Source organism: Mauremys mutica, chromosome 1, assembly GCF_020497125.1.
Source record: "Mauremys mutica isolate MM-2020 ecotype Southern chromosome 1, ASM2049712v1, whole genome shotgun sequence".
Taxonomy (NCBI): Eukaryota; Metazoa; Chordata; order Testudines; family Geoemydidae; genus Mauremys; species Mauremys mutica.
The window spans coordinates 105,721,573-105,746,495 of NC_059072.1; the positions used below are offsets into that span (position 1 = coordinate 105,721,573).

Below are 24,923 nucleotides of genomic sequence, written 5' to 3' on the forward strand. Positions count from 1 at the left end.
CAAAGGAAAATTCTGACTTTTTTTTTGTTTAGTTTTGATTCTGACCTTTTAAAACATTTGTTCTATTATAATATAAAATAAAATGTTGAAATGAAACGTCATTTTTAAATGAAAAGTAAAAATGTTTGTTTCAGGAAATGTTGAAATGGGATCTTTCAACATTTCCAGAACTTTTTTTGTATGCTTTTCTCCAAAACAAAATTTCAACAAACTTGGAACTATTTCACAAAACATTTTGATTTTGCTGTAACTGGGATTTCTGATGGAAAATGGTTCCACCACAGTTTTTCCAACTAGCTCTACTGTGAATTTGAAGCCACTACACATGTGCATTCTATATTCAATGGACATATGTTGTTGTTGTTCATATTACCGTAACACCTAGGAGCTTGAGTCATGGACCGTGACCCCATTGTGCCAGGCACTATAAAAACACAGAATAAAAAGGCAGTTCCCGCCCCAAGAGGCTACAAATACAGAAAGAGTGGGATGGTAGGTGATGTGATTGTTCTCTAGGGCAATCATCTGTCACAATGGATAGTTTTTGCTTTGGCTTGCCAGTAAATACTCCTTTTTTGTTTGCTTTTATTCTGTAAAACACAAATGAATGAAAGGTACTATGAAGATTAAGTTAATAATGATAAATATTATTACGTATAAGAGTCATTATTTCATTTGCTCATTTATTTTCCTTCCATTTTCTATCCTAACAGGGCACTAAGGTTCTCCAGATGTTCATGTGGTATTTGAATCCACGCCAAGTCTTCGATCTCTCTCAGGAAGGGCCAAGAGATGCGTAAGTACTGAAGCGTTTAACATTGCCAACATCCTTCTTTGCTTGTTAAGTATGTGGGCAAAGGGTAGGTTGGATGGGGGCTTCCTGATAGTAATAGGAAGATTGGCCAGGCTTATCAAAGTGTGACCCACTGTTTAAGGGCCTGATTCAGCAATGCAGTTAAGCACATGCTTGTGTCCATCCTTATTCAGCAAAGGACTTGAGTACCTGCTTAACTGCACATTTCATTTTCCAAAAACTTCTATGTGGGTTGTTTTTGTGCAGAGCTAGAGATCAAGCTATAAATGTGATATGGGTCAAAATGGTCTCAGTCAAGGTAGTGCATGGCACTCACTAAATCTTTGGGGGAACCTAAACTGAGAATGGTGTTTAAGAAAATGTACATTTTGTACAGTTTGCTTGCACCGGTACAGAAAAAACAGCTAGAGCTTTCCCATGCCCACCATTTTATATGCTTTAAAGCTCAGTTCTTGTAAGTGCTCTAAAATCTGGATGGTTACTTGGATTACTTTGAAATTTGGTGTGCCTCATGGAAGTATGGGGTAGCATTAGTGCTCCAAATTTGGGATTATTTGACCAATGGGTTCCCAAGTTACAGGCCCTGTGAAAACAATTTCCTTCTGCTGTCTTGTTCTGTTAAACTGAAAGGTACTAATGACTGGATGCACAGACCTCATTGAAATTGATGGCTGTGAACTGACCCTTCAATTATCATAAGGAAGGATAAATTAATCACAAGCCCCCACCTAAAACAAAAAGAATTTGAGATTGAGTGGCTAGAAGTTGCTTCAATTTGTGAGTCATGAGTGGCAATTTTATTTTGGAGGGAATGTAATCAAAATAAAAAAAATAAACATGTGAATGCTTGGTGGGAGGGGAAAGGTATTCGGCGTCAGTGGGAGGGCTATGGGGAGGGGCATAAATAGGGATGGGTGGGAGAAGAGGGAGCTCAGGTGAGGGAAGAGTTCCGGGGTAGAGGGACACTGGGAAGGGGGATGTGGGGGTGAGTGGCAGGAGAACTGGGGTAGAATAGGAGCAGGGGCATCTGTCAACCCCACAATTTCCCCTCCCAGATGTGTGCCCAGATCTAGGGGGCTCTTACACCTCTAGTGAGGGTCTTGGCCCCTTGTTGCCTCCCTCATATGAGCTGAGATATGGGGCACCTTGCCCCACTGGTGGTGTCCAAGATCCTCTTGCTGCCCCCATGTGTGAGCCAGGATCTGGGGGCTCAGGGCCCATCAACAGGGGTTGGCCCCTCTTTACTTGCCCCTCATGAGAGTTGTGTTCAGGGGGGAGTGTGCCCATTTGGGAGGGTCTGCGGCCCCCCTCCATGCCTCCCATGTGAGGCTGGATCTGGGGAAGTCCTGCCCCTTTGGATAGGAAGCTGAGAACAAACCTACTTTGTGCGTATCCCAGGCTCTAAAGCTCTCCTGAGGGAGATGAGAACACCTACTGAGATGAATGGAACAGTTCACACACCTCAGAGCCACTGTTTCAGGCTGTATACATCTCCAGAGTCTCCTGTGATGCAGCTGGATGTGCAGGGGAAACCTGTCACCTTCATCCCCCCTCCATCCTTCCTCGTTAAAAGACTTCTCTTCCAAGTGCTCTAAAATCTGGGTGCTTGTGTGGATTTTTCTTGGAATTTGCTGTGCCTTGTGGGATTGCAGTTAATTCCCAGATTAGGGGGGTCATTTGAGCAAGGGATTCCAGAGTTATAAGCCCAGAAAAAATAACTATTTTCCAAAAAGTTTCTAGGTGTTTTCTGTCTTTGTGCAGAGCTAGAGATAAAACTTTTGCAGTGATATGGGTCAATATAGTCTCAATCAGTCCATTTTTATATTGGGTATTGCATGGTGCCCACTAAGTTTTTGGGGGACCAAAATTGTCAATAGTGTTTAAGAGCATGTTCACTTCCATGGGCGGCGGGTGGACCCTCCTCTTCGGGGAGGCTAGCCTCACGGCCCTGCTCCTGCGAGATGAGGCCCTGCCTCCTGCGGCAGGAGCCCTGAGTCCCCACTGCCACCTCTTCCCACAACTGGAGAACCCCCGGGCTGGCTGGAACCCTGAGCTGCCCCCCACCGCCAGAGGAACCCTGGGCCACCCCCAGTCCCAGGCCAGCCCAAGTCCCAGTTGACTGACTGACCAGAGCTCCAGTGATGCCAGCTGGATCAGCCCCAGCCTGGTGTCCCATGGCAGTGGCTCCACCAGTGTTCTCTTCTTTGCTTACGTAAATGTGGGAATCATTAGAATCATAGAAATACAGAGCTGGAGGGGACCTTAACAGGTCATTTAGTCCAGCCCTCTGTGCTGTGGCAGGACCAAGTGTACCTAGACCCTACTTGACAAATAACCCATTCCAGTGCTTCACCACCCTCCTAGTGAAATAGTGTTTCCTGATATCCAACCTGAGACCATTGCTTATTGTTCTGTCATCTGCCACCACTGAGAAGAACCTAGCTCCATCCTCTTTAGAACCCACTTCAGGTAGTTGAAGGCGGCTATCAAATCTCCCCTCGCTCTTCTCTTCTGTATTCTAAATAACCCCAGTTCCCTCAGCCTCTCCTTGAAACTCATGTGCCCCAGCCATCTAATCATTTTCGTTGTCCTCCATTGGACTTTCTCCAATTTGTTCACATCTCTTCTCTAGTAGGGGGACCAAAACTGGAAGCAGTACTCCAGGTGTGGCCTCACCAGTGCCGAATAGAGGGGAATAATCACTTCCCTCCATCTGCTGGCAATGCTCCTACTAATACAGCTCAATATGCCGTTGGCCTTCTTGGAAACAAGGGCACACTGCCAACTCATATCCAGCTTCTCATCCACTGTAATCCCCAGGTCCTTTTCTGCAGAACTGCTCCTTAACCAGTCGGTCCCCAGCCTGTAGCGGTGGGGGACCCCACCCAGCGTGGTATCATCTGCAAATTTTATAACCATACTCTCCACTCCATTGTCCAAGTCATTAATGAAGATATTTAATAGTACCAAACCCAGGACAGACCCCTGTGGGACTGCAGTTTGACAGGAAACTATTATTTGAATATGGTCTTTCAGCCAGTTGTGCACCCACTTTATAAACCTTACATCTAGATCACTTTTCTCTAGTTTGCTTATGAGAATGTCAGGTGTGACTGTCAAAAGCCTTACTAAAATGACGATATATCATGTCTACAGCTTCCCCCTCACCCGTCCCACTCACTAGACCAGTAACCCTGTCAGAATTTTGACATGCTCCAATAAAGTAGAAGATCATGAGAGAGTTTCTATGCAGCCACTTAATGCCTGCCCGGGTAGTCTGAGGGAAAGTGCTGATACCATTGCCTCTGATGAGCACCTGCCACTGACATTCTTGGTACACCTGTGCAATACAGATTTAATAGCTCAAGTTGTTTGCTACAAGTTGTCTCTGTTCTAAGATAACATGTTTTTATTTTATGTGGAGGTTCACTATGAACAAAGCAGAATAGTCAGCAGCCAGTCTAACCAATTTTTTTGTTTTATCAGGTGGGGAGGAGCCGGAGACAGGGGACTTTGGGGGTGTGTGTGTGGAGGAGGATGAGGAGGGGGAATCATGGACAGGGTGAGGGGTTATGGCTGCAGAGAGGTTGGGAAATGATGAAGGGTGATAGGCAATCCTTGGATTGGTTATTTCAGAAAATCTGTATTTTACTGGCCTCTGGCTAGGGAAGGGAAGCAAGAGGCTACTTCCTGATCTTGAGGCAGATTAATGTAATGTTTCTAAAGACACACAGGGTAGAGGTTTGGAACTGAACATAAGAATGGCCATCCTGGGTCAGACCAATGGTCTATCTGGCCCAGTATCCTGTCTTTCGACAGTGGCCAATGCCAGATGCTTCAGAGGGAATGAACAGAACAGGTAATCATCAAGTGATCCATCACCTGTCGCCCATTCCCAGCTTCTGGCAAACTGGGGCAAGGGACACTCAGAGCATGGGGTTGCATCCCTGACCACCCTGGCTAATAGCCATTGATGGATCTATCCTCCATGAACATATCTAGGTCTTTTTAGAAACCTCTTATAGTTTTTAACTTTACAACAACCCTTGGCAATGGGTTTCCACAGACTGACTGTGTGTTGTGTGAAGAAATATTTCCTTTTGTTTGTTTTAAACCTGCTGCCTATTAATTTCATTGGGTGATCCCTAGTTCTTGTGTTAAGTGAAGGAGCAAATAACATTTCCGTATTCATTTATTCCACACCAGTCAAGATTTTATAGACCTCTATAGATTTTCATACGCCTGACAATGCAGGTACCTTGACTGCTGAAGGGAAAGAAATATGTGCATTGCCAGGGTTGCTAATGTGGATTCTTGGGCAATTCTTGGATCAAGAGGTTCCCGAAGTGACATAGGGATTGCTAACTACAGGCTAATTTGTCAACTCACTATTCTGAAATGGGACAATATACCACCAAGCATCCTTAACTCTGTGTTAATTTAAGTTTTTTTGCCATTGCCTCCTTTATATAGATGTGTGGAGACTCCATGGCCCAGCTTGCAATGCTTCATCTTGATGCTGAGTAACCTCCATGCAGTGGAGTGGAGTTCACTTTAATCAAGAGGGAGCATTGTATGCTGAAGCCTGTAACCTCCATGAATTGCACCACTCTAATAAAAGTGGGAGTGTGTAATCTGTTGCATTGTATGATATTTAGGTGTGAACTTTTGTGTCCTGGCAAGTGGTCACCTCAATTGGGCAAATTGTGGGTGTCCCTGTTGTAAGGTGATTTGGAATAGTGATAGAGGGACTGATGGGAATGAAGATATAGGGGTAGACATTACGATATCTGAGGTAGAAGCCAAACTTGAACAGCTAAACGGAAGTAAATCGGGGGGCCCGGATAATCTTCATCCTAGAATATTAAGGGAATTGGCGAGTGAAATTGCAAGCCCGTTAGCGATGATTTTTAATAAATCTCTAAACTCGGGGGTTGTACCGTTTGACTGGAGATTAGCTAATATAGTTCCTATATTCAAGAAGGGGAAAAAAAGTGACCCGGGTAACTACAGGCCTGTTTGTTTAACATCTGTAGTATGCAAAGTCATGGAAAAAATTTTAAAGGAGAGAGTGGTTACGGAGCATGAGGCCGATGGCAACTGGGACAAATTACAGCATGGATTTACGAAAGGTAGATCGTGCCAAACCAACCTGATCTCCTCCTTTGAGAAAGTAACAGATTTTTTAGACAAGGGAAATGCAGTGGATCTAATATATCTTGATTTCAGTAAGGTGTTTGATACGGTACCGCATGAGGAATTACTGGTTAAATTGGAAAAGATTGGGATTGAAATGAAAATCCAGAGGTGGATGAGGAGCTGGTTAAAGGGGAGACTGCAGAGGGTCGTATTGAAGGGGGAACTGTTGGGTTGGAGGGGGGTTACCAGTGGAGTTCCTCAAGGTTCGGTTTTGGGTCCGATTTTATTTAATCTATTTATCGCTGACCTGGGAACCAAGAGTAGGAGTGGGCTGATAAAGTTTGCGGATGACACCAAGTTGGGAGGTATTGCCAATTCGGAAAAGGATCGGGATATCCTCCAGGGAGATTTGGATGACCTTGTAAACTGGAGTATTAGTAACAGGATGAAATTCAATAGTGAGAAGTGTAAGGTTATGCATTTAGGGATGACTAACAAGAACTTTAGTTATAAGCTGGGGACGCACCAGTTGGAAGTAACGGAGGAGGAGAAGGACCTAGGAGTCCTGGTTGATCGTAGAATGACTATGAGTAGGCAATGTGATGTGGCCGTTAAAAAAGCTATTGCGGTCTTGGGATGCATTAGACAAGGTATTTCTAGTAGGGATAAGGAGGTGCTAGTCCCGTTATATAAGGCATTGGTAAGACCTCATTTGGAGTATTGTGTGCAGTTTTGGTCTCCCATGTTTAAGAAGGATGAATTCAAACTGGAACGGGTACAAAGAAGGGCCACTAGAATGATCCGAGGAATGGAAAGCCTGTCGTATGAAAGGAGACTTGAGGAGCTCGGTTTGTTTTCCTTAACCAAAAGAAGGATAAGAAGAGATATGATTGCACTCTTTAAATATATCAGAGGGATAAATACCAGGGAAGGAGAGGAATTATTTCAGCTCAGTGCTAATGTGGACACGAGGACAAACGGATATAAATTGTCAGTCAGGAAATTTAGGCTTGAAATTAGACAAAGGTTTCTAACCATCAGAGGAGTGCAATTCTGGAACAGCCTACCAAAGGAAACAGTGGGGGCGAAGGACCTCCATGACTTTAAGATTAAGCTAGATAAGTTTATGGAGGAGATGGTATGATAGGATAACAGGCTTAGTCAATAGGTCAATTAAGTGCCACACTGGTAATTAGTACAATGGGTCAATGATAAGATATTGTTAGCCTTTTTCCAGAGGGTATGGCTGGAGAGTCTTGCCCGCATGCTCGGGGTTCAGCTGACCTCCATATTTGGGGTCAGGAAGGAATTTTCCTCCAGGGTAGATTGGCAGTGGCCCTGGAGGTTTTTCGCCTTCCTCCGAAGCATGGGGCAGGGGTCGCTTGCTTAAGGAGTGGGTGGATCGGCTTATGTGGCCTGCATCTTGCAGGAGGTCAGACTAGATGATCATAATGTTCCCTTCTGATCTTGAATTCTATGATTCTATGATTTTCTGAAAGAGCCCTGTCAAATAATGAAATAAAACACAAAGTCTGGAAATGATCTAGTAAGAGATGGCACTTCCTATGGTAAAGGGGTAGATGAAGAATGAGGTGACCTGCTATTTTTCAGGCAGTACAGGACAAAGATATATGAAAAGTACAGGACAAAAGTTTCCATTAAAGGATACCACATTTTAGTTATGATACAAAATGATACATTGTATCACACTGTTTGATATGTTGTATGATTACTGCTCTAAAACATTTTTTATCTGATCAAAAGCTTTTAAAGAGTTTCTTATTATATGCATTCAGCACCCCACCCAATCAAGGACCTTCCTTATTACACAGGATGGGTGGTCAGACTCCCATAGTCACAGGGGCAGCCTAATTGAACAAAGCACCATGCCTAAATCTCTGCTGGGTACCCAAGTCATCAGCCACATGCTGGCTGACCTTTTTCTAATGGTTATCCATGACAGTGGGTCAGGTGTGACTCTCCAGATGTGGCAACTGTGTGTAACTATCTCTGCCCAAGTAGTAATTCATTTCCCTGGGCCACAGGCACAGTGCTGGCAAAGCTTATCTCATAGTGTTCCCCATGGCAGGTAAGCAGCCCTTCCCTTTTATAGGGGCTGGCTGACAAGGGAGTTCAGTTCTTCCCTTTCACTGGGGAGGGAGGCTAGAAATGATTGTCTGTCTCTCTGTTACCTGAAAACAGGGCCAATGAGAGGGGAGGGAAGCCAATACAAATTACTGGGGCCCGGCGGTCTGGAAGGAGGCCCGGGGCCCGGCTTCCCTGGCTTCGTCGGCCCTGTTTAGCTGGTCCACCCTTGCTGAGGGGCCCGAAAATTTTTTTCCACGGGGCCTGAACCCACTATCGGCAGCCCTGCCTGAAAAAGAGTCATTTAATTTGCTTAATTATTTATTTGTAAACCATTCCTTAAGATCATGCAGAACATAAAACAGATACAAATCCCACAAAGTAAACTCAAATACCTACCCATGTGAGAGGGGTCAGAAAGTTTTTATTGTCCATACATCCAAAACTTCAGGGCCTGATTCTCATGTGCACCAGGACTCCTTCATACCACTCTGGCAATGTAATGAGGCCTTAAGTGGGTGTAAGTTCAGTTGGTCAGAGCACTGTAAAAGGGCTTGAGTATAAATGAGAACCAGCCCCTCAATTTATACTCCAGGGTCCCTCATACCTGGATCCACATTATTCAGTTGTGTGGTCTTTCATCAGGATTGCATTTCACCGTGGTCTTCTGCCATCCCAGTATCATTTCAGTACAGCAATTCTTTATCACCATTGCTGTTTGACTAAATTATTGGTATCTCATATTGAACATCCGATGGTGAAGAAACACGCTGAACTGTTGTTGGCCTTATCTGTGCTACAGAAATGAAACACTGGCAATGGAACTAATGGAACTTACATCACACAGGTTTAAGCACAAATGGTTTAATGCATCCTCACTGGCCCTGCTAAACTGTGCTTTGAAACCTTGCAGGGTAGCACCACACCCACACTAGCACTGTCCTAAACCATATCAGTTGCAAAGCTCTCTGATTACCTATCCCAGAGTTGCTGGCACAGCTCCCAACAACACTGCATTCCGGGAGACTTTGAAAGGCCATCAGTGCACTGTGGGATGGTAATGTGAAGACTAGTTTCAGCTTGTCTATATCTACATTGTTCTTAAAACAATTAATACTAAAATAGTTCAGCTCAGCCGGTATTCCCTGATGAAGCATAAGCTATGTGGTATTTAGCCATACTATAAACTCTTTGGAGCTAGGGTTGCCATCTTTCTAATTGCTGGTAACTGAACCCCTGAGGCTCCACCCCTGCTCTGCCTCTTCCCCCCCAAAGCCCCAGCCCCATCACTAGCTCCTCTCCCCTTTCCCCGTCGTTCGCTGGATTGTCTCAAGGTAGGAGGTGGCCCTGGCTGAGCAGGGCTGCCACAGGTTAGTGACCCTGCACCTCTTCTAGCCCTGCAGTAACTGGACTTTTGGTTAAAAACCAGACACCTGGGAACCTTAAATGGCACCCAGACAGAGAGAACCAAAAACTGGACTCTCTGGGTAAAATCCAGATGGGTGGCAACTCTGTTTGGAGCACTTTTGCATATGTATGTGAGGTGTGTTACAATTGTTTGGGGAGCAAATACTTATTAAGGTAAATTTCTGTAGTTTAGACAACACCATGGTGATGGCTGAAACCCTTCTAAATTCATAGTTGTCAAGTTTCACTCTCAAGTTGAGGAGGTTGTACAACACTGGGAGGAAATTCGGATTTTGTTTCTCCAGTTTTACTTTCTCTCTCTGTTCTATCTTGTTCCCACCAAACCTGTAATTGTTCTCCATTTCCTCAGCTCCCTCCAACCCTGCTGGGGATATGAAATTTGCTGCACACCTTCAGATTTCTAGCAGACTGCTCTCCCTGTCAGTTTAATAATTGGTGCTCCCTTCTGTGACTGGAACCCACCAGTATGCTGAGTAGGAGGGCACTTGTGTTAAACACAGCAGAAAATCACCCATCTGATCAGTGTGTGCCTCCACAATATAGTCATCTGTTTCAGAAGCAAAAGGGAGATTAACAGTCTAGAGGAAATATAGTGGGAGTCAGGGGAGCTGGCAGGAGAAATGCCCCAAATGCAAGGGCTATCCTACTTTAGCCATACTACTTTCGCCAGGACTCTCAGTAGGCCTGAAAGTGAGTGTTTGCATTTTCAACCTACAGTCTGTTTTTTAATTTCAAGTTTGTTTGCTTTATACAAGGAGAAAATCAGGAGTTTCCCAGCTTCTGAGCTGAAGTGAGAGAGTCTCCTTTCAGCTTGAATGAAGATTTCAAAACCAAAATTAATCCTATTGAATAAGGCCTGCTGAGCCATGGAAGGAAGAGCCCAGGCTTGCTTCCTGGTCGGCTTTTCATTTTTCATAGTCATACCTGCAGCAATAGGATTTAATTTTCTTCCACAAAACCAAGTTCCATGACTCTGTATGGAGAATTACTGCTGAATTGAGCTATCAGTTCGGAAAAGAGGCCTAAATATATCGCTTAACCCTTGGTAGTATACTATTTACTATGGTCATACCAGTCAAAAGACATTATTGCTTTGAGAAAAATAAGCTGTTTCGTTTCAAAGCACATGGAACAAACGTGAAATCTATGAGAAATGAATTATGAAGCATGAAGCTCTGAAGGGGTGAAGTTTTACCTTATGGAAAAGCTTTCATAGAACTCCTTTGCTCTGTAGCCTTTTTAGTACCACTAGAGGGTGCTCCAGGAGAACTAATAATCTCCTGCAGTCCCTTCTACAGTGTACCGAGATCTGTGTTACTAATATCAGATACTGGAGTGAATTTTTTGGTGAAAGTGAGTTACTATCAGCACGGGTTGAACCAAAACTATTTGAAGCAGACACGATTCAAGCTTCATCCACGCCACGTTGCTGGGGCACTTCATTCTTCATCTACAGCAGCGGTTTTCAACCCGTGGTTTTCAAGTCCGCAGACTATGTCTGAGATTTCCAATGGGGTCCGCACCTGCATTTGAAATTTTTTTAGGGGTTCACAAATGAAAATAGGTTGAAAGCCACCGAACTACAGCATCCCTACTGTTCCAGGTATAAACTTTTCTTGAGCAGTCGCTGGTAGTTGTTCCAAACATGGAGCATTTTTGTTGTAGGGGCACTTTTTCTTTCCATGCCACCGCCTATGTCTGGTACTGAACACGTCACCGTGAAGTAAATGTATTTAGTGATAAAACTAAGTAATATTTTTTTTCATTGGTATGTACAACTGCCTCCATTGTTTTGTTTACTGTCTACGAGTGAAGCAGCCCTTATTGCAGTCACTGTATTTCTAATTGCTCACTTCCATCCTATGTTCTTCCTTACGACTCTCCCCTTCCCCCTTCATTTCCCCTGCCAGACTCGAACTGTACAGAAAAGTGCCAAATCTGCGAATCCTGGCCTGCGGTGGGGATGGAACGGTAGGTCTTCTGTGCATTTCATGTCAAACTCGATGATTGTCTCCATTAACTCAGAAAGGACAGAGTTGGACAAAAAAGCCCCTGCAAGGGAGACCTCAGTCCAGTATCTGCTTGAAGGGAACATTAATAATTAAGAGACTTTTCAACATGATAAAATATATTGCAAAGTTTCCCTTGCCACCCTGGTTAAGAATATCTGGTGGGTAAGGTGCTATCTGTTATAATATTTGTGGATTACATTCTTATTATGAATAAAATATGTACGTGATACTATGCCTAAAAAAGCTTCCTTCACCCTTAAGCAGCTTTTACAACTGAACAATATTCAATTGTACTGGTCTTTTCCTCTGCTGTATCACCATTCTGACTGTTGCTGATATCCAAAAACTGATGATCCAGTGGGAAGGGGGTATGTGGTGTAGGCATAGTTTGACTTCTGTATTTGTGGGGGGGCAGTTCCAGTCAGGCCAACAGGGCCACATGTGTGTGAGAGTGAGGGCAAACTCCATGCTTGTCCGAGACTTGCAGTTGAGGGGGCAGTATCCTCTGTCCCATCCAACTATGCCCATGGTATGTGACGAGGCGTCAGAAGATCCACTTTCTATTCCATGTCTGCCATTGTCTCCCTTTGTGACTATAGGCAAGTTGTGTGTTCCTCTCCCAATTCCTTTGTAAAATATTTTGATATCTGTGCATGAAAGGAAGGATGGTTCGGTGGTTAGGGTGCTACCCTGGGAGTTGGGAGACCTGGGTTCAATTTCCTGCTCTGCCACAGACTTACCGTGTGACTTCGGGCAAGTCATTTAGTCCCTCTGTGCCTCAATTCCCCATCTGTAACATAGGGATAGTACAGGGGTCTGATGAGGATCTCTAAATTAGAGATTGTGTGGTGCTCAGATTCTACACTGACAAGGACCATATAAATATCTAAGATATATAGGTGCTGAGTATTAGATATGGTTGCGATTCTTCTGCTCATACACGCATACTCCTGCTAGCTCTCATTGAGTTAGCATAAGTATAAGTAGCATTGTAGCTGAGTTAGCACAGGCAGCTGCAGTGGAGACATGGCCAAGCCGTGCCAAGTACAAACCCCTCTGAAATCGGTGGCTATGTGTTTGTCATGGTTCAACCATGTTTCTGCTGCTGCTCCCCATGCTACCGTGGCTACAATGCTAGCTCACTGAGTGCTTGTGGGAGCATATGTACATGAGGAGGAGAATCACACCCCTACTTCCTAGTGTAGATGTAGCCTATTTCTGAGCCAATATAGAAGTCGTCTTCTTCATAATCAACTTTTCTCAATATTGCCTGTGATTTTGTCATACTCCAGTGTGTATGACATCGCACTGTCCCTTCTGAGATAGCTAAATGTGATCAGGTGCATTTCCACCAGGGTGGTATATAAGGTGTAGGGGCTACCCTGATGACAGAACTCTGCCACCCAAGCTGAGAAATCATATCATTGAGGGTTAAATCTGTTGGAACGGCTTATAATGGACATAAGCGGGGATATTCAAAGAAATGAGGCCCCCCCAACTCCCATTGAGTTTCAGGGGAAGCTGGGTATCTAATCTCCTTAGGCCCATGTAAAAATCCCAGCCTTAGTGAATATTAATATGAATGGAAGGGTGCCTTCACTGTCAGAGAGAAAGTAAGAGTGAACCAGCTAGGGTCCAGCAAAGGGACATCTTCTGTGATTCACTAGGGATTGTTTCCTCCAGAACCTACAGGACACTGTTTCAGCGGAGGACATAGTGAAAATAGATAACCTTCCAATGTATTTGTCAAATGTATGCAGTCTACCATCCAAGGGAGCTGAAACTATAATGTGAGATAGTCTAGGTCCACAGAATTTTAATATAAAAATTAGTGCAGCTCGATTGGTTCTTAACAACTCTTGTTTTCTCTTGACTTCACAGTCTGAGCAATAGGGGGCAGCACCTTCTCATTAGTGTGAACAACTCTAGACTGTTCTCTTTGCTGCTGTTAAATTTGAAACAAATTAATATCTCATTGTCCCAAAAGCCAATGAAAAATCTTGCTCAGATGGGCTTAGTGAATATTCAGTGAGACCAGATATCACTTTGCCTTGCTGACATGAAACAGAAAGTGGAAGCTTTTCCAGTTTCATTGCTTGCTCTCCTTTTCCTGGGGATACATGGAAGGCTGTAGCCTCCAGGGCTATCAATCTCCGCTCCTTTCACCATCACACAGTTCACAAAAGAAGGTAGGCCTTGTCACCCCTAACCCCAAGATTGCTGTTGGATATTTAGACACTGGGTCAAACTAAATAATAAGGCTTACCACTCAAATAGAATCAATTTATGTATCATTTCAAAGCAGTTTTACAAAGGTGATTTAATAGTAGTATCACAGATGAAGTGACCCGCCCAATTTTAGATTGCAAGTCAATGACAGAGTGGTGGTCCAATGGCAGAGTGGTGGTCCAATTGGCTTCAAGGGGCCCAGGATTTCACCTTAGGGTTTCCTGACTCCATCACCTATTCTAAGTACCAGGGGCCAGATTTTTAAAGGTGTGAGAGTTAGGCTCCTAGCCCCTTTTGAAAATCCCACTAGGTGCCTAAAAACCTTAAAAACTCTGTCCTTCAATGACTGTGCTTCCCACACTACCATTTTAAAGTGTAAATTCTACATTATTCTAATATAGTTAAATAGCTCTTCTCAGCTCAAGGAAATGCAGAAAGTCCTTTAAAAATTCTATACCTATAAGAGTCACTTCCACCACCACATACCACTAATCCACAGCTATTGGTAGAACATGAAAGCCATTTAAGAGCACAAAGCAACACTACTCAGTAGTAAACCAGAATTCTTTAGCTACTGGAGCTCACGTAGGAATTTGGCCCGGATAGCAAAGCTAACATTTCCACTCTTGGAAAAAGTACCTTGGGATCTTTGATAACCACAAATAATCAGGACCTTGGTTTTGTGCCTCATTTAAAGGATGGCATCTCCAGCGGTAAAGTGCCCTTTAACCTTTGCTTTCAATGCTGTTACTGTGAAAAAATAATTAGGATGAGTTTCAGATGTTTGTTCTTAGTAATTTTCAACTTAATTTTTTTATTCAGTTTTTTAAAATGCTGTCTAGTTTTGCTTTATCTTCTGTAGAAGATAATCCAGGAGGTCTTTTGTTTTATGACAAGAATTTCAATAAAAAACCTTCAAAGCAATGTTCAGTCAGGTATGAATACAAGTCCATAATTGTAGGTGCTTTTGTTTCCTGCTCAGGGAGAGGGTGGAAGTGATTGTTGTTAAATCAATAGAACAATAAATAATGCCATTTCGTTATTTTTAATAATCAGGATTTATATACAACTCGACATCCAGTTGCTCCTTGTAACACTCCTGTGAGGCAGGCTAATAAATACCGTTATCCCTATTTTGCAGAAGAGGAAGCTGAGGCAGGGAGGCTAAATGGTTGGTTTTCAGCATGCTCATTTCTGCATCTCCCACTAATATCACTTGACCATTTGTGTGATGAGGATAAACTCTGTTTGTCTGTTTCTCTCTCTTTCACTATTTAAATTCACCTAATTTGATTTCTTTCCCTTTCCTGTTCTCTGTTTGCAGGTGGGCTGGATCCTCTCCATCCTGGATGAGTTACAGCTCAGCCCCCAGCCTCCTGTTGCCGTCCTTCCCCTTGGCACTGGGAATGACCTTGCTCGCACCCTCAACTGGGGAGGGGTAAGTACTGACTCCAGTACCCTCTTCTTGGGGACTTACCTGCTATTCATTCTAATTGATAGTTGTTATAGAGTGGGGTTTCCGCTAGCTACAGCAGTGGAGTGAAGGCAGGGATGTATCCAAAATCCATTCCAGATTTAAATTGATTTTTGTGCCTGTTTCCATTCTTGTGATGCACTTAGAATTATTGCAGATGTAGACAAATACAATTGAAGTTCTTCCCTGTTCCATGGTGGGATCCAGAGTCTGTTCAAAGCTGACAGCAAAATTAAATTCTAATACATCTTTCTAGCCCACACAATGAAGTAAAATTCAGGGCACCTCAGCTGCTCTGATAACTTGTGCCTGCTTTGGTCCAGATCCTGCAAATGAACTGTGTGAATTTCAGCAGCTGCATGTGGTTTCTTGAATGCTACTTTTGCTTGTTTTTTGGTTCTTATGGATTTGCACCCTCTGAGTTTTGCTTTGATTTTTGGGTTTATGCAAGCCTGAAAAGTGAAATCTCAGCTCATCTGAAACAAACAAGTTTTGGCATGGTTTGTGGTTGCAACCATCCAACCTGCCCTGACATCTATGAAAAGGTTTATGCGAAACTCAGATTGTATCTGCCCAAAGGTTCACCAACCCATACTGTGTTTCAGGTTTGTGATGAAACAAGGCAAGATCTTATGAACAATTTGGGGCAGAGATTTTAATGCATGTGTGTACAGAATCTTGCCACCTGTGGTCAGTAGGACCTGTGGACTGCAGAAAAGGGCATGGCACTCTTAGTAAAATCTGTTAAGTCACCTCCATATACCATTGGCCTTACTGTGCTGGTCAGAGATTGTAAATCTCAACAGTTATTTGCCAAACTTCTTGTTCCTGGTTCATCCACAGTCTAAATTTATGAACCTGTTGGGCAGACTTAGTCTGGATTTCATGCAAACTTCCTTCATGCAGATCTGGCCTGGCATGGTCACTGGTGTCTCAGTGAGGTAATTAACGTGTGACGTGATGGTGTTCTAGAAGTCCATTAGTGAGTCTTTGGTGGTGCTCATTCTGCTTCCAGGGTTACACAGATGAGCCTGTCTCGAAGATTCTCTGTCACGTAGAAGATGGGACTATTGTCCAGCTGGACCGCTGGAACCTCCAGGTGGAACGAAACCCCGATTTGCCGCAGGAAGAAATTGAGGACGGGGCACGTAAGGTTAGAGCTGCCTGTTTTCCAGCAGAGAGAGCCAGCTGGGGTTTCTGGGACTCAGGAAAACAAGCTGGGGTTTCTGGGACTCAGGAAAACATTTTCCACTCTCGTCTCCTCCTACAGCAAGGTTCAAGATGTCACCACGTTCAAAAGTAGATCACAGTTACAGCATGCTGCCCATTTGTTGTCCCTCATAATGCTCGATATCTGAGCGCTTAAACAAACTCCTTGTTCCCTGGGTCAAAGGGCGAAAATCTGCGGCATCTCATTTGTTAGATTATTACTACTTCCCCTGGTCTTGTTAGCTGTGGTGATAAAGGCTAGTCCCATGATCCAGTCCTCAATTGATTGAAAAACCGCAAAGCATATGTATATTCTTTGGGCTGCTGCTAGTGGATACCAGTTGTGTATCTGTTCTCTAAGCAAGGTGTTGTGTATGGGTTGCTAGCCTGTGTCTTTTGAGGTTGCCACCCCCTTCCCTCTGTGTGGTCCCGTTACATCACTGACCCTCCCCCATTTGGTCTGTGAGTTGGAAGGTTTTCAAATATTTTGGAATATTTGTCATGGGAGGAGCTGTATTTTTGTTCTCTCCTGTTTAATCAGCAATTATTTTAAAGTGAGGCAATAGTGAGAAAAGGGATTCTGTGAAAATGACTCCTTGTTCCTGCACATAGAGCCCTCTAACCTTTCTGAGTTATAATTTACTGAACTCTTGCTTTCCTTTTTATCAGCCTAATAGAGCCAATATAGCAGTGAAAGGGCCAGATGTGCTCTAGTCTGCCTCATGCATCATCAACAGAATTACCAGCCGAGTTCTGAATCCAGGATCTGTATTGCTGCTGCTGATGTATGAAGCAGAAAGAACACAGCTTGATTTTTCAGATGCCATGCTGAGCTTGTAGTGCCAGCAATTAGGAGAATCTTTGTTTTGACATGTTAAGTAGAAGATTGCTGAGAGAGGATAAATAGCGAACCCCATGATGTCATGTTTACAGAGTCACTTATGTGACCATAAAGCACTGCAGATGTGTTTGTGTTCTTTCATTTTTGCATTTGATTATCTTCAGCAAGTTGTTTCCAGCCTTCATAGCAACTCTGCATATAAAATTTCCCACAGCTTTCTCTTCTCTCCTTCTATAGCTTTCCAAGAAGCTGTTAATTTGAGGGATGGCATGAAATGTTTGGTCATCTTTTCTTGCATACTGTACCCAAAACAGTTTCACATGTTTTCTTTCTGGTCTTTGATTGCAGCTTCCACTCAGTGTCTTCAATAATTACTTCAGCCTTGGATTTGATGCACATGTCACACTGGAATTCCATGAATCCCGAGGTGAGAGGAACTCTTATTTCCCTTAGTTGGGGAATCATAGGAATGGACAAATGGCTTCTGAATTTTAGCTAGGGTTGGCTATGACAACTTGTTTCCCAGATCTAAAGAGAATGCTGAAACATATGAACTCCTGTCCCAGACAAGAAAGTGGGAAGAATGATTCTAGCACTAGTTTCTGAAGGACTTATTATGCCACATTTGGACAAATGTGTCCAGTTTTGTGCATCACACTGAAGAAAGGATATTGAAGAAATAGAAAAGGTTTTGGTGATATAACAAGATTGATGAAATTGGTTGGAAAAGCTGAGATTCATGGGAGGAAAAGAGACTAAGAGGGGAGAGATTTGATGTTTTGAAGCTTCAAAAGGAAATGTTAAAGAGAGCTGTAGATACTATAAAAGGCTTATGTTGATCCAGAATGAGGACATGTGGACAAAAATAAGGAAACAGCAGAGAGAAAAAGAGAATTTACATTGGGTGCAAATTTTTCCAACAGTGGGGGAGGATTTGGGATGGGGAGTGATAGGGATGTGAAATTGTGGATTGTAGATGGCAGCAGTAGTAAAGTCATGTTTACGGAAGAACTAGAGAGAGACTTATTATGGAAGACTATGGTATAGTATACTGAACTCTAGATCCACTATGTTCGTAAGGAAATAAACAGGCCTTCATAATAATCCATAAAAATCCCCCAGGAGTCCTAGCGTGGGCTCTCTTCATACTGATGAAGATTGTGTTCTGACAGAAACTCTCACAGAATTCCAAATATGCCTAAACAGCTGAGTTTTGGCTTGACAGGCAGTACATTGTGTGCATGTGTTAGGTAAGCATATTTATATTACCAGAGCTCCTGTTCAGTTTTCCTTGGTCAGCATGTTGTTGATTTAGCTGTGTGAGTTCTGAACTGAAGCCTCACTTGTTCTCATTCTTATACTATAACAATGCCATTAAAAAAGTAAAAAGATAACACCCTCACGCCAGGCTAAATAAAGAGCTGAATGCCTGATGGAATGAGCTAATGCATATTTTATAATGTTTAAGACTGCTGTAAGCTTCAGGAATAATAATGAAGGGCCACAGAAGGGCACGGGAATGAAATGATGACAGCACTATGCATTTCTTTATGAATGCACCCCCGTGTGCATTCCTAATGTGGTTGCAATACAGTATAGATGAGTTTCATGGCTACCCTCTCGCTTAGTGGAAGCATTGCTTAATTATTAAGTTGTAGAGTTATATAAAGAATGAATGTTATTCCAGACATGCCAGTGTTTTAAAAATTTAGATGAGAGAGAGAAAATACTCAGAGCAATCTGTGTGTGGGTATGTGTGGATGGGGAAGCTTGCAAAGCACCTACATCTGCTGTTCCCATTCTAGCTGGCACAGTTATTTTCTCTCTTTCTCGAACACAAAAACTTACAAATGAGTCCTGCGTGTATAGGGGGAGAGAAGCTTAAAGCTTACATTTTGGTGTCATTGTTGTCTTGTGTGTATTTGTTTTCATTTAATTTCCTCTGTCGTGTTATTTATGGAAATAATCAGGATGGATCAGACTTTGATCTCATTTACAACTGGTATAAATCCAGAGTAACTCCATTGAAATCAGTGGAATTACTCTGGGTTTACACTAGTTTCGTTAAAGCAGAATTTGGTCCAATAAATGGAATGTGCATGCGCATTCCTGCATTCAGAGCTATTGTTAATGATATAAAATATCATGAAGCATATACAATAAATAAAGATACTGACTTGAACTTTCCCAGTCCACTCAGGCATTTCACAGTGTGGAAATGTAACTGCCCTCTAAGGTAGTTGGGTATTTCCCTTTAGGTAGACTAGGTAGTAAGAATCTCAAATGTTACTTTTAATGAACGTTGCCTTTTCAGTGGTGACCTCAGTGGTTATGTGACCAGTTACTTGTTTGAGGGGAGACTGAACTGTTAGGCTTGGTCCTGAATATGGGGCAGCATGTAGCTATGCTGTTCCGGGAAGCGCTCTGGGAAGGAAACTCTGCTTCCGAGTCACAATTCCTCCCCTATTCCACTCTTGCTCTAGGAGGAAGTCAGTTACTTCACCCCTTTTAGATGCGCCACTTATTTCCTAATCCCTACCCCCGTTTCTGGCCACATCTGGTGGCTGACGCTTGGGGTGTAATTGAGACAGAGCGCTTCACTCCTCCCCACTCAGTTTCTTGAGAAGTGGGTGTGATGGGTTGGATCACAGAAACCCCCTTGGGGCTGCCAACTGATGTGCCAAGACTACTTCTGCCCCTGCTTTCCTGCCCTGGCAGCTTGGGATTTCAGTGCCCTGCCTGGTTTGAGCCAGACCCGCTAACCTGCTGCAAACCCAGACCCAGGTCTGAACCACGTCCCCTAACAGCTGTAGGCTTAATTGAAAGCAGTTTAAGAAGTGGTCCTGTCTTTAACACTCAGATGCCCAACTCCCAATGGGGTCCAAACACCAAATAAATCCGTTTTACCCTGTATAAAGCTTATACAGGGTAAACTCATAAATTGTTTGCCCTCTATAACACTGATAGAGAGAGATGCACAGCTGTTTGCCCCCCCCCCGGTATTAATCCATACTCTGGGTTAATTAATAAGTAAAAAGTGATTTTATTAAATACAGAAAGTAGGATTTAAGTGGTTCCAAGTAGTAATAGACAGAACAAAGTGAATTACCAAGTAAAATAAAATAAAACACGCAAGTGTAAACCTAATACAGTAAGAAAACTGAATACAGATAAAATCTCACCCTCAGAGATGGAGATGTTTCAATAAGCTTCTATCACAGACTGGATGCCTTTCTAATCTGGGCACAATCCTTTCCCCTGGTACAGTCCTTGTTCCAGCTCAGGTGGTAGCTAGGGGATTTCTCATGATTGTAGCCCACTTTGTTCTGTTCCACTCTCTTATGTGGCTTTGGCATAAGTTGGGAATCTTTTGTCTCTCTGGGTCCCCAACCCCACTTCTAAATGGAAAAGCACCGGGTTTAAGATGGATTTCAGTACCAGGTGACATGTCCTGTGAGACCCCAAGACTTTGTTCCTCCCAGCCTGATTCAAAGGAAGGGGCCTGCAAGCAAACAGAGCCATCCACAGTCAATTGTCCTGGTTGATGGGAGCCATCAAGATTCCAAACCGCCATTAATGGCCCACATTTTGCATAATTATAATAAGCCCTCTGAGTTATATTTCATATTTCTAGTTTCAGTTACAAGAGTGATACATTTATACAAATAGGATGACCACACTCAGTAGATTATAAGCTTTGTAATGATACCTTACAAGAGACCTTTTGCATGGAGCATATTTTAGTTACATTATATACACATTCATTAGCATATTTTCCTAAAATCATATAGAGTGCAACATCACTGTGGGAGTCCAGGGCATGCAGCCCCTGCCTATACCCAGAGCTGCAATTCAGGCAATTTTAATGTGGCCATTCAGAAGGGGAAGCCCTTGCTCTGCAGGTATCCCATTCAGCAGCTGCTGGGGACACTGTAACCCTTTGTAGGCAGAACCACCACTTGTGCATGTAAATAGAGATGCGATTTGCAGGTACAACAAAACAAGCAATTACTGAACATGTGGCCCGGAATGTATTGATATGGTAGAGTCCAGCATTTGACATTTACCCACAGCAAAGCAAACAGGATCATTTGGCAGGCTGAGTGCAATCAAACGTGTTTTTTTAATACAGGCAACTGCAGGTCATACATCAACGGATAGAAAATGTAGGTCACACTACAATATAGAAGTCTGTATTCTGGAAAGCAGTGATTCATAAAAGGACTTAGGAGGTCTTTATAGGTGACCAAGTGAATATGAGGTCCCAGTGTGATGATGTGGTCAAAAGGGCTATCATGATACTTGCATGGATTAACAGGGAATCATCATGCATGAGTAGGGGAAATGATATTACCTATGTATATGGAATTGGTGAGACCACTGCTGGAATCCTATTTCAAGTTCTGGTATGCACATTTTAGAAAGGATGCTGAAAAAATTAGAGCGGAATTGGAGAAGAACTATGAGAATGGTTTGTGGGCTAGAAGATATGCCTTGCAATGGAAGTTTAAAATAATTCTATTTATCTTATCGCAAAGAAGGCTAGGAAGTGATTTAATCACACTCCTATAAGTAGCTATTCAGAGAGAAGATATCTGATAGTAGAGGGCTCTTTAGTCTATCAGACAAAAGCATAAAAGATCCAATGGCTGGCAAAAAAAGACAAGAAGTTTTTACCGTGAGTAATTAATCATTGGAAACAGATTACCAAGTGATAAAATTCTCCATCACTTAGAATCTTTAAATCAAAATTGGATATCTTTCTAATTAGGCTCTACTTTAACTACAAGTTGTTGGGCTAGGTATGGAAATCACTAGATTGAATTCTATGGCCTGGGTTATGGAGGAGATCAGACTAGATGATCATAATGGTCCTTTCTGGCCTGAAAATCTATGAACCATTCAGTTTTGTTTCAAATGTTTCATGAGATTTCGAATGATCCAAATGGAGATCTACTCAGTGTACAGTGTGTACTTGTGTCACTGAAAAGTTGTTATTGTGCTGTTGGAAGTTTACAGTGGGATCATGAGACAGACAATGTGACTCTCTAAGGTGGTGGTGTGGTAAATTTCCCTCGAGAGAATCATGTTTTGGGGATGCATGATTCTCTTGAGGGAAATCTCTGCCCTTCTCCTCATCCACTCTACCTTACACCAAGAAGGGGCTGCACTAAATAGAAATCCACTAGCAAAAAATAGCATAGAGGATAGATTCTTGCAAAGTAAAAATTCATTTGACATTTTTCACCTTTTAATTACCAATGGGTGGTGCATGTACAGTACACATGGAATTGCTCTTTTAGGGTTGCTGATGTAGATAGTGTTGAAAATAAAGACTTCCTTTGCCCTTTCCCCTCATGGGTTGAAAGCTAGCAGCGTACCAAGGCTGGAAATCTGTCTTCCTGCTTCCAGGAAAGCTTGGAATGAAACTTCTTGGAACAGCAAGGGTGCTTTGCAAACTTTCTCCCTTATGACGACTTTTTCTTCCTTGTTCTTCTTTTACAGAAGCAAATCCAGAGAAATTCAACAGTCGCTTTCGAAATAAAATGTTTTATGCTGGGGTGAGTTACGAATAGATTTTACAGAATAGCCTTGGTTTATTTATTTAAATTATTTATTATTTATTCCCCTTCCTCTCCCTTTCACTCCTGAGACTTATGACCATTTCTTTTGCCCGTCACCTTTAAAAGTACATAGTTTGCTTCCAGCTACTTCTGGCAATGCCTCTCCATGTCTGTTTGGAAGGGGTTGAAGTATTATTTCCCCCTAATAGTTAGTAGTTCAGAAGAGTGCTACAGCATTTGGAGGAAGGACTGATAATATCCTGTACCCACTGCTGCAGATTGGCAAGCGCTTCACTGTTGTGTTCACATTTATTCCCATCTGTGGGCAGCACTTGGATACTGAATTTACTGGGGAAATTGCTAGCGCATAGGAAAAATTGTTGACCACATCTTTCAGCCCCTGATGAGCATTCCTGGACTTGGAGCTAAAGAGAGGAGGAGGACAGAGAGCTGCTATTTGGAGCATCTCATTTTCATACATGAATATGCAAATCAGATGACAATTTCTTATCCAGGAGGGATGTGGACGGGGCTTCAGCTTTATTCTAAGGTGTAATTAGGAAAGGAGGTCATTGACTGGATAATACTTGCTATCATACATGTCTTTCCGCTGTCAGATTCTATCACTGTCGTCACACCCAGAAGCCTTATGCGTTAAAAACAAACAAACCAGAGCAAGAATTTGCATGATGATTTGAGTGCACAATGGTATTCCATGGTAAATGTTCCCAAGTGGAGTGCCTTTTCTTAGTGTAGCACCTTAATGCAGCAAAACAAGTGGACCAATCTTCCCTTCTGTGTCCTTGCCCCCTGGCTCTGATTCAAGGGATTTTTGAGAATTTGAAACATGCACTGTTGACTGGATGCTAACAGAAGAAACTTGGCCTAAAACTCTGTCAACAGGAGCAGGAAAGAAAAGAGTTTAGCTCAGGATGGTATGTGGTGGCAGAATCTGGGGAGGGATGCAAAGGAAGAAAAGTGACAGGAAGGAGCTGTAGATCATTCAAATAAAAAAAAATTCTGATTTGAATTCCCTCCCTTTTCCTATGTCTGGTAGGCAGCCTTTTCAGACTTCCTGCAGAGAAGTTCCAGAGATTTATCCAAACATGTTAAAGTTGTGGTAAGTATAGGACAGCATGGCACCATTTTCTGCAATGAGACAGCGGGAGAGGGAGAGGGAGAGTGTGTGTGAGTGAGTGAGGGAGAGCTGAGAAAACACAGACCTAATCACACCAGACCATTGATTGTTACTTTCAGTTTTGACCGTGACATTTGAAACACATTTTGTAGAAAGCCTTTGGGAATTTACATACATGACAATTTCCCACTGAGTAACACACCCTTCTCTATCTCACAGAGAGTGAATGGTGCCCAGCAACTATGTTAGAGAGAGATGGGTATTTCTAAAATGCGATCCATGTTCTTGGGCAGGTTGTTACAAAATGGGGTAACAGCAATTATTACCCTATCCGAGACCCCATTTACAAACCCCTCTTTGTTCTGTTGCTTTGGTTTTTGCAGTGTGATGGAACAGACCTGACCCCAAAGATTCAGGAGCTGAAGTTCCAATGTATAGTGTTTTTAAATATACCCAGGTAAGCTCCAGTCACAACAAACTGCTGGCTTCATAGGAACAATTAATTAACAAACACAGTTTCCAGAGTTGTGCACCTAATACATGAACAAGGAAGTCAGCAGATAGAACAGAGTTGTCTTCTGCTTCTTTAGAAACACAAAGCAGGAGGAAAAAAATCAGATCAGTACCTCCAAAAAGAAGAGCTCCAAATGGCTTTGGAAGAAACACTGTTTCCTAACATCTCAGAGGTTGTCACAGACAGTGGGATTGGGCTTTTAAAAGCCCAATAGTCCCCCATCTTTCCTGTCCCCTCTCCAAAGATTCCCTTTCCAAGGTACTCACTTCCTCTCCCTCCTGTGTTGCCCCCTCTGCAAGGTTCTTTGTGGTGTTTCCTCTCCAAAGTTCTCCCCACCCCCTGCGCCGCAAGGTCTCCCATATATCCCTAAAAGTAGGCAGGAGAGAGAAGCAGCAGCAACCATTAGGTAGGAGGCCACTGCCTGGAGATCCTCCTCCAATCTATCCCAGCTTTTGCATCCCCCTCTGCTCTCCTAT

At 43.0% G+C, this 24,923-nt stretch overlaps 1 protein-coding gene across 1 annotated transcript in view; it reads left to right on the top strand.

Annotated features, from left to right (window-relative positions):
* Positions 1–24,923, top strand: part of DGKI (diacylglycerol kinase iota) — a 293,207-nt gene that overhangs the window by 148,231 nt on the left and 120,053 nt on the right. Inside the window, exons 11-18 of the mRNA XM_045001907.1 lie at positions 714–796; positions 11,377–11,437; positions 15,032–15,145; positions 16,197–16,334; positions 17,580–17,658; positions 22,737–22,792; positions 23,853–23,915; positions 24,317–24,390. Coding sequence (XP_044857842.1) covers positions 714–796; positions 11,377–11,437; positions 15,032–15,145; positions 16,197–16,334; positions 17,580–17,658; positions 22,737–22,792; positions 23,853–23,915; positions 24,317–24,390 — 668 coding nt within the window. The remainder of the gene's footprint in view (positions 1–713; positions 797–11,376; positions 11,438–15,031; positions 15,146–16,196; positions 16,335–17,579; positions 17,659–22,736; positions 22,793–23,852; positions 23,916–24,316; positions 24,391–24,923) is intronic.